This window comes from Crocodylus porosus, unplaced genomic scaffold, assembly GCF_001723895.1.
Source record: "Crocodylus porosus isolate Cpor-Errol unplaced genomic scaffold, CroPor_comp1, whole genome shotgun sequence".
Classification (NCBI taxonomy): Eukaryota; Metazoa; Chordata; order Crocodylia; family Crocodylidae; genus Crocodylus; species Crocodylus porosus.
The window spans coordinates 2,692,517-2,707,191 of NW_017728932.1; the positions used below are offsets into that span (position 1 = coordinate 2,692,517).

The 14,675-nt window shown below is 42.5% G+C and overlaps 1 protein-coding gene across 1 annotated transcript in view; it reads right to left on the reverse strand.

Moving 5' to 3' along the window:
- Positions 1-634: 634 nt before the first annotated feature.
- Positions 635-14,675, reverse strand: part of COL26A1 (collagen type XXVI alpha 1 chain) — a 290,417-nt gene continuing 276,376 nt past the window's right edge. Inside the window, exons 13-16 of the mRNA XM_019545291.1 lie at positions 13,146-13,190; positions 8,767-8,811; positions 6,723-6,807; positions 635-1,708 (exon numbers count right to left, since the gene is read on the reverse strand). Coding sequence (XP_019400836.1) covers positions 1,533-1,708; positions 6,723-6,807; positions 8,767-8,811; positions 13,146-13,190 — 351 coding nt within the window. The 3' untranslated portion in view covers positions 635-1,532. The remainder of the gene's footprint in view (positions 1,709-6,722; positions 6,808-8,766; positions 8,812-13,145; positions 13,191-14,675) is intronic.

Sequence of the window (14,675 nt, forward strand, 5' to 3'; positions counted from 1 at the left end):
TGTGAATGGCACTGACCTGACCTATGTGTTTAGACAGCAGATGCAACATATTCATCACCTGAGAGAAGGTAAAACATTCCCAATCAAACTGGGTTTCCCTACTAAGTACTTTTGCAAAAGGTGATATGCCAGCTTTCTGCTGCACAATTACAAGATAAACCATTGGCAAGAGTCTAATCTATACAACCAGCGATTCTCAGCTGGGGCCCAGCCAGATCCTTTGAAGGGTGAGTGAGGTGTGAGGAGGTAAGTGAGGTGTGAGGAAATGGGCTTGCCCCATCTGAACCATCCTACTGCCCAGTCCCTGTGTAAGGAGGGAAACACGATAATATATAAATTGTTTTTGAAACTGGGTGCTACTCAATTCACAAATGTTGAGAACTACTGCCTTATATGATATGTTGCCAGCAAACTGTTTTCTGATTTGAATTGCTAGGTGACAATCAATGGATAAATGCACTTATGATACATGCTAAATAAAATTGTATCCAAACAATTCCTAGAGCAGGGGGGCTGGACCCCATGATCTGACAAGGTCCCTTCCTGCCCTAAATTTCTGTGAATTCCTCTTTATGGTATTAAATGGGGCAAAATATTTTCTATGAATATTTGTTTCTAGCATGAAATGAATCTCTTTTGGCTGTTTGAGTGACACAAACACAAACTAGGTATGAAAACTTCAGTTGTCTTACTGCTACAAATGTTTACAAAAAGATTTTTGATCACATGCCTAAATATGCAGAGAAAATAAATTTAGTATTCCATAATTAGTCACACCAGAAACCTGGTAAGAGTATGCCCATCCAATCACAAAACACTCACAACTCAACACAGCTCGAATCCTAGATTTTGAATTTCAATCAAAGACTAAGAATAAAGTAGAATAATTTGTGGAAGACTTTGAACAACAAATATGTACATTTGCGAAAAGCCACCATCTGTTACGATGTTTCACAAACAGAAACAGTGAAAAATTTGTCAAGCGATTCATTATTAATTTTTTGTTCTACTCTTTAAAAAAAGCAATCCTTGGAAGATAGGTAACAATGCCTTAGCAGAGCTACTGAATGTGGTACCCTCAACGGGAAATCAGCAAGAAAACAACCGTGGTTCAAAATGACCACATGCCAGAAACTATTGTATCATAGTGCACAGGGCTTTGCTTTGAGCAAGGGCAGGGCTGAATGAGGTCTAAGCAGCATTTTAACCAAATAACATGTGAGAAGGAAGAAGGCAAAAGAGGAGGATTTGTGCCTTTTTGAACAAACCTAGGGATATCCACTTCCTGGGATAGCTTCTAGAAACATGTGGCATCTGGTATTTCAGATGCAAAAATATAATTATTCTTCATGTGACACTTTCAGCAAGAGAGAAGACATGCCCTTGCAGTAATGGCTTAGCAATATCCAACCAAGGAAATGCCACTGCCAGCTCTGCAGCTTCCTAACCACTTCATTCTGCATGTTGCAGTTAAGCATGAGGATACTGTATCTTTAATGGGCAAATGGGCTGTAGAAATTACTAACACACATTTATTTCATTTTGTTGCTTTTCCTTTTGTCTTCACTGTCATCCAGCAGTGAAGAGAGGACCTGGTAGGGCTGGTGCTGCTGCTGGGGTCCACCACGTTTGATCTTGATGCTTGCTCGTAGAGGGGAGCCTGACATCACATCCTGCCCAGAGCCTGGTTCAACGGAAGATAGAGAGTCTAAAAGAAGGTAAGACAAGGGAGACCGCTACTTAATAGGAGAGACAGTAAAGGAGCAAGTGAACAGTCCTGAAGGCTTGAATGGTATGTGTTACGATGAAAAAAATGAATGCCCTGCTCCTGTTACATTCCTCCTCTGCTCTTGTGCCTTTCACCCATTTCCCTTTCATGTTTCTTCTTCTTCCCTTTTCTTTCCACTTATATCATCTTAATTAACCCACCACTGAACACCACACACAAAAATTGGCTGCCATTGTATTGTCCCGACGCCCTTACATTGTATATCTTGTTTAGTTCAATTTGTAAATTCTTTGGGGCAGGGGCTGTGAGCTAAGCTATGTCTATCCAGTGCTTATTTGTTCTCTCTTGGTCTGCAAGCACTATAACAAACATAACCAATGTAATAGTGTTTGGTGATTAATACTTAGGAGTGTTTTGTGGTCCTTGGAAGATGGTAGTTATAAAAGGGCAAAGCGTCACATAAGCAGACATTGAGCAAACACTGAGATTCCACATTATGGAGGGTTTACTAAATATCACCCACTGTACAGATGAGAGGAAATGAAGCACTGAGTAGCTAAGTGGCTCAGCCAAGGTCACGTAGCTCATTTATTATAGCAATGAGAATAAATCCCAGCAGGTTGGTCACCCAGCACTTCAGACATTGGCTTGCACTTATTTTTTTTATAGCTCCCCTGCCCTACAAAGCTAATTTTACTTTTGGCAGTGGCAACAGCATTTTTCCAGTGTTCAGCAACAGATGTTGAAAACCCTAATGCAGCTTCTTCATTTTGAATACCCCAGTTTTTTTTCCTTTGCCTTCAGACATGGACACTTGTTCATTTCTCTGCCAAGGGTCCAGCTTCACTAGCCAGATGTCCATCGGTTATTTGCTCACAAGATGCAACACTCTGTCACAAGCAAGTGTCCTGGTACAAAGGGATTTTTGTTGCTTTAGCTGGAAAAGTCATTGCCAAATGACTGACTGGGTTTTCCTGTGTCCTGCTGGGCTGCTCTTGGGAGCTTGCTAATCCTCTGATTATCTCAAGTTTCCATCCTGTTAGAGAGGAGTTTGGTTTGTCAGTGTATTTTGCTTTGTTGCTTGGGTGGTTTTAGTTTCCAAAGCCGCAGGGATGTCTGTGAAAAATGAAAGCATGTGATTGGCATTTCAGTGTGGGCCTTCTCAGCAGGGCACTTTCTGGCTGTACTGAAGTCTATGGCACAAGCTACACTTAAAGCAAGGTCAGATCCTTGGGATCTGGTGATTTTAAAATTGTGTGGTGCCTTCTCACTTTAGGAACCAGCTACCAACAAATTCCATTCAGTATAACAGAACCGCTGCATGCAAACAGGGCTGCGTTGTACTTCCTGTTTCTTCAGAATTCGGGCTCAGTGAAAGGCCAGTTTTGAGCCGAAGCTGTTCTTAAGAATTCAATACACAACTTGTGTGAAAGCCAGGGCAAGAATGGTTAATAATGCAGCTTGCTTATAAGTAAAATAATTGTTAAGGAAACTTAAACTAAGCACTCTTGCTCAATCTCTTTGTCTTTAAGAGAAAGCTTTGCATTTTTACATGAGTTGCAAATTCTGCACAGCAAATATCTGGGCACAATTCAAGTTGCTCTTTTTTAGTCATTAAGGCCCTGTATTTCCAGTATTGGCTCATTCTCAGGGCACGCTGCAAAGCCTATTTAGAAAGACCTTTCTTGCTGGGTTGGCTTGAGAGCGGTTTGGGTTGCAGTTGACTCTGGATTGATTTTGTCACATAACATTCTTTCAGGTGCATGTACGCAAAGATTGAGCTGCAGTTTAGACAGTTCTATTCTTTCTTTATAGCATATAAGCAAAAATACACTAGTAGTAGAATAAGAAAAAAGGAAGTATATATTAAGGTGATGTTTAAACACAAATGTGTTTGTTGCTTTAACCAGCAGTTAACTATTGACCTTCTATTTGTCTGTGTATGCAACAACACTGGTATAAATGTGCTTATATCAATATGAGTATTCCCCTTTCGATACAGGAACAATAATATTAATAGGAAATAGTAACAGAAAACACAGTTATACTGGTGTAACTATGGTTACACTATGGATTGTGCAAAGAGAACTGTATTTGTTTAAAAAAAGATATTGTAACCTAACTCAACTAGTCATAAGCCAAAATAATGGAATCAACTCACTAAACAAGGTGTACCCAGTTTTTTCCCATAATTTAAATGGTATTAAAAGGCTGCCATGGTCACTTAGTAGCACTTTACCATAATATAAATGGCCCCAAAAGATAAAAAGTATTGTAGAGTAAGATTCACTATAATGTACTTGGACTGTCAGATTTCCAAGCATTTTTACAGAGCATACTGTGTTTCTCTGGAACAGATGTATGTAGCTCACGAGCTTTGCCATCTGTATGAGGTTGTCAAGTGTTCATGCTCCAACCTTCAGACAAATAATTTGCAAATCCCCTGTCTCCAAGGGCTCTCACACACCACCTTTTTTCTTTCCCAGTTGGGCTCAGCAGGGTAGACCAGGGTTAGAGACAGACATTCAAAAAGCCTGAGCCTGAATTGATTCAATCTTTGCAAGTTAGTTTAACCTGGCTAGGGTAAACCAGTTTGTAACCATACAGACATCCCAAACATACAGGAACATGCCTGCAGTGGCTCAGGCTAGAAGCCAGGGGGCACTAGAGCAGCCCTCCCTTCCCTTCCACGATGCTGAGCTGAGGGGGGAATGGCCAGTCCTGAGCTGAGGGGAGAATGTCCAGTCCCCAGCAGAGTGCTCTGATTAAGGAGGGGTCCCGCACCCACCGGCCCAGCAGGGAATGATAACAGTGTTTATTTCCATAACTCAGTGTTTATCACTCCATTAAACAAACAACACAGGGACATTACCAGCTACCTATTGATTCTGCCCTTGTGCCGTCTTCCACAGCATGGACCATAGGCAGCATGTGGTCTGCTACCTAATGCTGTGTCAGTGAAAGGCAGAGGGGGTGGTGGAATACCTGCTTAGAGGGGAAGGCGGAGCAGAAGCCAGGCAGATGCCTGCAGTATCTGCCAAAGGTGCAGCCAGGGAGTGGGGGGAAGGGCAGCCCTGTTGTGGAGCAGAGAGCCCTGTCCAGCCCAGAGAGCATGCTGGGGTGTAGGGGAGTCTGATTTAACTTAAACCAGCAAGGAGTCAGGGACAGACATTGCATAAACTGGTGACACAAATCAGCTAAGTCTAATGCTGCATTCAACCATGTTTATCTCAAACCAGTTTCAGCCATTTTCAAACTGGTTTATGTGCACTGAACATCTGTTGTGTTACAGGTTTAAACCAGTTTCTGATCACTTAAACTGGTTTATGTGTAATGTCTGTCCGTAGCCAAAAGGAGCTCCTGCCTTGAGATTCTTCTGATCTAAGACAGTATATAACAGTCAAAACTAATAGGAAATACAGGACAAAGACCACAGTAATTAATGGGTTAAAATTTCAAATGCGCATAAGCAACTTATGCTGCTCAGCCCTGTCACTCTTGAAATGGGTTTTAGATGCTTGTAAAATTTTAACCCATGTGTTTACATTGGCATTAGACAGTGGTCAATGGAGCCAACTGATATTTGGTTAGCCTGCTTCCCAAAACCATCCTAGGGAGGAATGGATCTTGTAGAGAGATGTGGGGGAGAACTGGGGTGTGGTTGCGTGGTGTAGTAGACAACCATTGATCCTCTGGATCATGGTGTACGCCTCAGAGGTCTAGTCAGGTGCCTGATGAATCTACTTGTACAGAGTGCTGCGACTATCACCGCAAGACTTTCAACATGTATGGCTAGGGAAGAGTATAGAGGAGTGGAGGCTGCCCAAGACCCACCTGCCCCATTTAGATTATTGAGACAGAATCCAATGGCCAGATCAAGGCCAGATGTTCAGTGCCTCAATGGTTGTAGATTCTGCCAGAGAGCAACAGGTAAGAACTGCTGCTGACTGCCTAACACCTCAGTGAGGTTGAGTCCAGGAAACAGGTTGAAAGCAATTCACTGCATAAGGGGCAGTGCTGGTCGAGAAGCATTTGGGTAGCTGCCAAAAAGCCGAACTGGTTTCTCACAGGCATGTGGTGAACAAAGCTGAATTATGAACAGGTCTAAAACATTTTGTCCTATTGCAGTTTCAGAAAGGTAGAAAGAGACTTAGCATGTTCCTGCATCTGTTAATGCACTGGCTCAGTAACTTCCCAGGCTCCAAAAAAGAAAAGGAGAAGCCTGACCTGCACCCACCAGAAACCCCCTCTCTGGTGAAGGGGTGAAAGGACTGTATCAGTGATGGCAAGGGAAATGGTTCCAACTGAAAAACTAAGCACTCTGTTTAAGGAGAAACAGTTGAGATGTTAAGAATCTCCTTAAAGGTCTCAAAATTCACTATTTTTTACATTGTAATCGTGGGACCTGCAAAGATTGCTTTCCTTATGCACTAATATTTGGCCACAAGTGCTATAAAAGGCAGATCCTTAGCTGTGCAATCTATAATAGACCCATCAAAGTCAGTGGACTGTTGCTGGTTATTTACAGCACTTGAGGATGTGGCCCACAAGACTCTGACAAGTTTGCTAAATTTGTAGATGTTACATGAAGTAAAATGCAGCACAGCTTGATCTGTCACTGACAAGTCAACCACACAGACCTGTCTGCACTACAAATGTCTTTGGGACATTTTAAGCATTGGTGTAAGCTAAAATAACTCTCTTGCCGCAAATGGGAGTTGCAGGTGCTCAGCACCTGTGCAAACTGGCCACTTTAGTCACCTAATTATAAATATAGAAGTCTAAGGTCTGAAGTACAATATTGAAAGTCTTGGCCTAAACATCTGCTGACCGATGGCAGTCAGCCCTAGAAGGTTGTAGCTCACTGAGAGATCAGATTAAAAAGGTAGGTCTGGAGCATGCAGGCACATATGTGTCACTTATCTCAGAGCTCAGAACATCTTGCCTATTCAAGAGAAAGCAAAATTTAACTCCAGGAATTCACACCACTTACCATGAATTCCTATCATGTGCTCTAGAATTAACACCCTTTCAGCTAAAATCTTCAAGGCTTCTCGAAGTTGTTGAACTCCTTCTCCCTGCAAGACAGTGTACAAAATGTTAGCATGTGCTTATGGAATCAGCTTGTTATATATTGATGTTCATAATGTAGCCCTCCAGGCTTCTAGATTCCACACTGCTAACACAGACCCTGCAATTTTCTTTTTATTAAAACATAAAAAAGTTGCAAGTCTGTGATGACAGGAGATACATCTCTATAAAAAACTGAAAAGAAACATGAGACAAAGATATTTTATTTTAAACCCACATCCTAGCATCCCAGCAGTTCTGGTGAAGTTTTGACCTATATCCAAAATTTTAACTTGGCTTCTACTTCCTTAGTGTACCAACGCAAATTGAACCCCTCCAATTTGTAAGCTTTGGACTAGTGCAATGCACTTTGTGCCCATTTTCCATAGTCTTGTGTGCTATTTAAATAACAAATATTTTTATTCACGAAACAGATCTGTTATTTGATCTGAGCATCGCCTAGGGATTTGCCTGGATTTCCCTTCACTGATACTGAACCATGAAACCAAAAGAATCTGCCATGTTTTATCAAATTATCTATAGCAGCTCCCTCCTGTGGAGAGAGAATTTTTGGCACTTTCTTGGTGGAGTCCAAAATGTCTTACTCTTGAATACTCAGTGGTAAAGGCAAGTGATGAAGAGGCAAGTAGGAGCACACCTTTTAAGATCACAAACAAAACTGAGCCCTGGCTCATGGCTTAAAAATGTTATTTAAAAGGTTTGCTTTTTGGGAATTGGCTTATAGGTGAGTGAGTGAGTGTCATACAGTTTTCAGAGCCTTCAGAAGCAGACAGGCTGTCTAACACAACAAAGCCAATGGATACACCCACAGCGTGGGAAAGTGGGGGCATGTACCACATTGTTCCATAACATGAGATAAGGTGGCACCAGCTCACAAATCCTCAGAGTGGGGGGCCAAAGTTTTCTGATTTTGGGAGAATAGACCAAATTAGGAGAAGGCCCAGAAAGACCAAATTAGTATGTGTGCATATGCTAGGCTTGGAATATGCTGATGGAACAGAACATGGACAGTGTTATAAACAGGGAGACCATTTCAGTGACAGCCATGGATGGAGAGTCATCATGAGGGTCCCTGAGAGGGGTCCCCATTCCCTTCCCCGTTCTCATCCCCTGGGAGGGGTCCCCAAAGCCACCATGGACAGAGGGCACACCGCTAGCCTATCTCATCCACCTCACGGGGGTGGGGAGGGTGGGCCTTGGCATCCCACCTCCAGGCTGCAGACATGGTGACATTTGACACCTAAGAGAGAACCTTAAAGTGAAGCCTGCATCCTGGCCAGACGTTTCTTGACTCTGATGACAGCCCTAGAATTGGTAGATATATAGAATTGCATGATTGCTTGTATTGTTTCTTTTCTGTTATCACTGTGTTTCCATAAATTTGCCTATTATTGACTGGAAAGGTTGTGATTGGTCTGAGGGTGGAAGGGTGGGTCATGGTCATCTTCCCTCTCCCAGCCCCTCTGGAACAAGGCATCTGGGTCTAAATCCAGAGCCAACACTGGTAAGGGCACATAATGCATCAAAGAAGGGGTTGCGTAGATACACCGTGCAGGCTTTTTAGGCTGAAGGGGTTCAGGCTTCGACTCAGGATTTCCAGCTCATCCGCTGCCTTCCTGTGTGACCTGGGGTATGCCACTTAATCATCCCATGCCTCAGCTTGCCACCTTTCAATGGGGGTAATGCTTCCCTATCTCACAAGGCAGCTTTTTATTAAAACAAGTAGCCATGAGTATCAAATGCTGTTAAGGTACCTAGATCAAGCCAGGAAAAGATTTGCCTAGAGTTTGAACATCCCAGTGCTCAGGTATTTGCATCCCAGTTTAATTGTCTACCTTTGTAATTTTGGAGCAGTCTCTCCCCTAGAATACAGAACAAGGATAAAACCTGGCTCCCAAGGGAGTGGGCTTTTCGGCAATAAAATATTAAATGAAATGTTCTCTTACATCAGCTCCTTTGTCTCCTTCTTCACCTTTCTTTCCTGGTTCGCCCTAAGAGGAGACAGATAAACACAATTCCTTGTGAAGGAGGGAAGAATAAGTCAAAATATAAATCCTTCCCTCCAAACAATGCACCATCAGCAGAATAAAATGAAGTCCTGACTATTTAATGTTGCAGTATCTGAAGGTTTTAGAGTGAGAGCTAAATACAGGCCTGGTGTAAGCTGAAGCAAGTTCAACATGACCTCTGTATCCCCTGCCAGACTTACTCCAGAGTGACCTGATCTGAAAGTTGTTTGCACTGTACCGAAATGCTGAATGACTATTGTGTGCTGGGACTTTGACCAAAACCATATGCATCTCCTGAGACTCGTTCAGTGAGCAACATTTTACAGGAAAATACTGAAATACAAACATCCCCAAACAAACACATTTTGGGTGCATCCTGACACATGTGCAGCGCATATGCCGTTTGCGGCACCTCAAAGCAGTTTGAGGTACCACAAACTGCACACGGCCCACATGCACCCATTTGCCACACTGCAAATTAGCAGCTCAGTGATTTTTTCTGACACTGGGAGATCCTGGTGTCAAAAAAAAAAAAAAAAAAAGCAACAGCACAGCACATGTGGTAGCAGTGTGCAGTGCCAGAAAGGGAGCCTGGCCAACCAAAGCCCGGTTCTGGCTGCTGGCCAGGCTCCAAGCAGCTGGCTCAACACTGCTGTCCCAGAAGGCCCCCGGGTAAGGCTGGTGGGGACAGCACAGGTGATGGAACCAGGCTCCCCTACCCCACCCAGGTCACTTTGCTGCATGCTCTAGCATGCATACAGGGCCATGTTTGGGGCAAACAGCAGCCACACAAATACATGCCACTGCTATTTGTCCATGGAAAATGCTTCCCTGTATGTGCATGCTTGTCAGATATGCCCTCTGAGTCTAAGCTTTCTTTTCCAATAATAATCCGTATCCACTATTCAGGACTCCCATTCATTACCCCCATCACCCTCAACCTCTGTACAAGATGCACTTTAGTGAAGAAAAACTTCTTAATTGTGCAATTTGTTATGACATTCCCTTGCTGTCCACTCAGCTCATCAGGAAGTGTTTGCATTTCCCAAGCAGAAGATGGCACAGAGAGATTAAACCATAAGTAAAATAAAGAGCAAGGAAGAGGACCAGGAACTGCTGAATAAGGTAGCTGGGAATAGGTCTTGGCTCATACTGGGCATCACAGAGACAGTTTCAGTAGGACTGTGAATGAGCCAGATGGGAAAAAGGAGAGGGGAAGGGTCAGCTACGGTGAGGTAGATAGATGAATCAACAAGATAAAGAACCGTTCTCAGGTCAAACAAGAGCTCTCCTGCCACTTCTGTCCCAAGCACCTGAAAACAACTTGTCCAATTCACTTTCCTTCTACCTCTGACTCCAGCATTTTTTCATTTTTGACCATGATGTATCCTGGGAGAGGATATTCAAAAGAGATCCTCAACCTGACTAGAAGTGGGTAATCCCAGAAAGAGTGGGAGAAACCCCATTCTTAAAAGTACTGCAGACCATGGAGGATTGAAGTGTTCAGAGAAGCTCTTGAGGGTGTATTTTTAGTTGCTTATTCACACCGAAACTCTGGCCAAGGAAGCCAGTATTCACCATGAACAGGCCAGCAAACAGTGGAGTTTGCATGGGGGAGACTTGGATAAAACCTGAGCAGAGGGTCTGTGTCTGGTAGTGGGATGCCTGGCTGGGCTGGGTGAGTGCCTGCCTAGATTGTGCTTGGTGAACCAGGCTCTATTTTGGTAGACATTTACACTGAGCAGGGAGGAGCTCTCGGTTGCAGAGCCCAGCAGCAGATCAAAGGTGGACAAGGAGGTGGGACTTGCCCAAGCAGAACAGCTGAGGCAGCCAGAAACCCCAACAACCCAACATAAAAGCCAGCAAACAGGGGACTTTGTGTGGGAGTTCAGAGCGACATTGTCGGGGGGGGGGGTTGCCCTTAATTTGGTTGCTCTGCATGTAAAAAATATTATTATGGTTACTGCTATTATTGTTGTTATTGCTAGTAATCATGCTCAGATCTTCTTCTTTGGCTTTAGAGCTTAGTTTTTAAATTTTTCATTTGTTTAGGTGCTGATCAGGAAAGACGGTAGGTAAGTAGAAGGCCAGCCTATTTATTCAAGTTTCCTAGTCCACAGGGAAGACCAGAGCAAACACAATGAAATAAAAGGGATGCAGGTAGAAGTCCAGCAGCAGGGTGGGATCACCCAGTTTATTGCACCAAGTGCCTTGGGGAAGATTTCTTATCTGTGCACCTAGCAAGGAGCCCTTGGCTTTTAGAGGGTGGCTGAACTGGAGCAGCAGAGGAAGGCAGAGAGGGTCATAAAGCAGGCTTACATTGAGTAATCCCACCTCCCTGTAGCAGCCCACAGGCAGCTGGGAGGAGTGACAGTCTCAGAGTAGGAGGACATCAAGCTAGGAAGCAGGGAAACAATCCTTTACATAGGACCTATCCTCCAGCAGATATCATGGTATCCTCTTGCATCAAGGTTACTTCTCCAAACTTCTTGACATTATAAAAGACTGCTTGCTGGAGCAATTAGTCCTGAAACCTACAAGAAGAAAGACCATTCTTAACATAGTCCTAAGTAGTGCGCAGGATTTGATGCAAATGGTAATTGCTACTGGACCATTCTGCAATAGTGACCACAATGCAATTGGGTTTGACCTCCATGTAGGAGAGTTGACAAGAAGAAAATCTACCACAGTAACTTTTAATTTTAAAAAGGAAACTATACCAAAATGAGGAAGCTGGTTAGACAGAAGTTTAAAAGGGCCCCTAAGGAGGTGAAGAATTTGCAAGCAGTATGGGAACTGCTTACGAACATCATATTGGAGGCACAGAGCAAATGCACACTGTCAAGAAAAAACAAGGAAGCAGACTGAAAAAAAGCCCAAAACCAGCATGGTTCAGTGGTAAAGTTGCAGAGGCAATAAATAGAGAAAAGTCTTCTTTCCAAAGATGGAAGTCAAATTCGAATGAGGAAAATAGAAAAGCACAAACTCTGGCAAAGCAAATGTAAAACCATACTAAGACAAGCTAAGAAAGAATCTGAGGAGAAACTTTACTAGAGACATAAAAGCTAATGCTAGAGGCTGCACGTGGGAGAGGCACAGTGGGAAACGCCGGTCAGACCCTGTTCACTCTCCCTTTCGGTATCTAGGAAGGAAGAAATTTTACACATTGTTAGATTGGTACTGACTGTATAGGACTGTATGGACAATTGTGCATTGTATAGGATGGTTTGGATAGGCATGAACCTGCCTCAGGCAGGGGGGTTGATGACCTCTGGAGGTCCTTTCTAGACCTATTTCTCTTTGATTTCTATGATTAGTCCCTGCCACTGTAACAGAGGGTACAGAAAAAGATGGACCTGTACATGACCCAGTAAATGGAAGTTCTTACGTTTTTTAATAAGAGACTTATTGTTGAGGTCAAATAGGAATTCTAGCGTAGGAAGGAAACTCTATTTCTGTCCACATAGGCTTGTTAGGAGAGGGTGGCAGTAGGGGTGTACTGAATTGGCATTTTCCCCCAGCTGTACTGACATGGTGCTGCTCCCTCCCTATCACCACTCTCTAACGCTCTCTGCTGCCTCTTCATCCCTTCTCCAATCAGTGCTCCCCATCTGTGGCCTCTTCTGGGAAACCAGGACAATGTTATGTACCTTGCCAAGTCCCTTCTTATCCAGTGGACTCTGCGTCCCTTGGTACCCTACACCAGGGTGTAAGTTAGCAGAAGCCAGGAAGGTAGAACTACAAACTTGATATTTGTGTTGTGTACTGTGGGTCCTGCTCCTTGAGTGACTTTCCTGGAGACTACCACAATACAATAACAAGAACAGACTTTACAGCAAAAGGGAGGCGATATGTCAGATCTATCTTCTGAAACGCAGTGTTTCATTTACACTATCTTTTGTTCTGATCTTCTGCTACTAGTTTCTCAGGGGGAAAAAATCCATGGCTGGTACAGCCTCTCTCTTTGCTGGACTGCTGTACCCTCTCCTAGAACTGAGAAGGTTTATTAGATCATCAACCCTACTTCCAGGGTAGTTTTTATATTCTATCAGACATTTCTTATCATCTACTTGGATATGAAGTATAGCACTGAAATGAAGCCTTTCATTTACACAATACAATAAAAAGGTGAGGCTTTTGTGTGGCTTTTCGGAGAGGGAGACTTCTGACCTGTATGTTGTATCAGAGCCCCAGCAGAACTTCTTGCCTAATAGCTATTCACTATTTAAGAGGCTGGATGTACTATATACGCCCCCTTTTTCCACCCCCAAACCTTCTGTCTGTCTCTCCTGCACATACCCACATACAACACTTACAGGAAATCCCTTAATGCCCCTCTCTCCAGTCAGACCTGCTTGTCCCTGTTGGAAATAAAGTAAGTGTCATTATGAGATACTTTTCCTTTTGACAAGAATAAAATGTAATTTTACCAGACCAATTAAAATGGTTTCACTAGAACTTTAAGATCATGATAAGACCATTCCAAATTGCTTCTCTACTCGTTCCACATTAAGGGGTAAGGTAATATATTTCTTTAAAAAAGAAGAGATACTACATTAAATTTATATTCAGAACTTAGTGACCTCTGCTGTCAAACTAGATTCTGAAGAAAAGGTAACATCTGACTATGGCTCAGTTATCCCCAATGGAAGAAACAATTACTATGGACTTCTATGGGAGCTTCTTGGATCCTTCACCGAGCGAATCAGGCCTGTAGACAAGCATAAGAAAACAGCAGTTCATCTAGCTAAGGGGCAGTTTGTACATCAAGGTTTTCTTTACATTTACATAGAAAACATGGATCTCTCTCACTTTTCTTTTGCTGTGGCTGTCATTAACTGCATAATCCATGAACTTTGTCTATATGATGCTAACCTTAAATTTATATCCATCAAAACCAAACATGAAACATTCAGTTCCCCCTAGTGGCTAATGTCATAAGCAGCACCAATTTTAGTTGCCAAGGGCTTAATATATCCTTAACCAAGCACATGTTGTTTCTGTTTCTCACTATGAAAAGCATGCCTAATACCAGAAATTCAAAATTTAGAGCCTACTACAGGTGATCAAAGGTGTTGTACCTGCCATCTTCTATAAAAATCTTATTTTCTTCTGCCAGTATGCTCTATAAATGTTTACCATCCCATTCATGCAGAAGCAGAGCTAGTCAAAAAGATACACGTTGTTGTGTGGGAAGTTTTGACATTTCAATTAGTTTTCAATCTGATGGAAAAATTGAAATATTAAAACAGCTATTAAATAGGAAATCTGAAAAATTTTGATCCAGAAGGCTTTTGCTCACATTGAAACTATATGTAATATTAAAAAAAAAAAAGTAAAATGTCATAACAATAGCAAAATGTTTTTGTTTCATTTCACTGAAACAAAACCAGGAAGTCAAAACAATGCATTTAGGTTCTTTCCAGCTGAAAGTTTTACTAAAATGTCGTGATCCCACAAAACTTTTCAATTGCAACAAAAGTGTAATTTCCATCACATTTTTAGTCTAACTATAATGGGTGATATTCTTAGCACACAGTTAATCATAGAATTAAGCCTTCAAGAATACTGTCAAGAGCAGTTACAGAAGAGCTTTTATCAATCCCCTGGATGGAAAGTTCAATAGTTTGTCACAGCAGAGAACTCTATTTTTAAATATAAAAAGACCTTCCCTGACAACTGAAACAAACATCCAACAGAAATAAGACTCATTCAATAACTAGAGATGAAATGTATTAGCAACCACTTAGTCTGTTTCTGTCATGTCTCTATCATACATGTATCTGTTATACTAGCCAACTGCCCATCAAGAATGATGGGGGTAGGGCGGGGGGGAGGGGATGGAG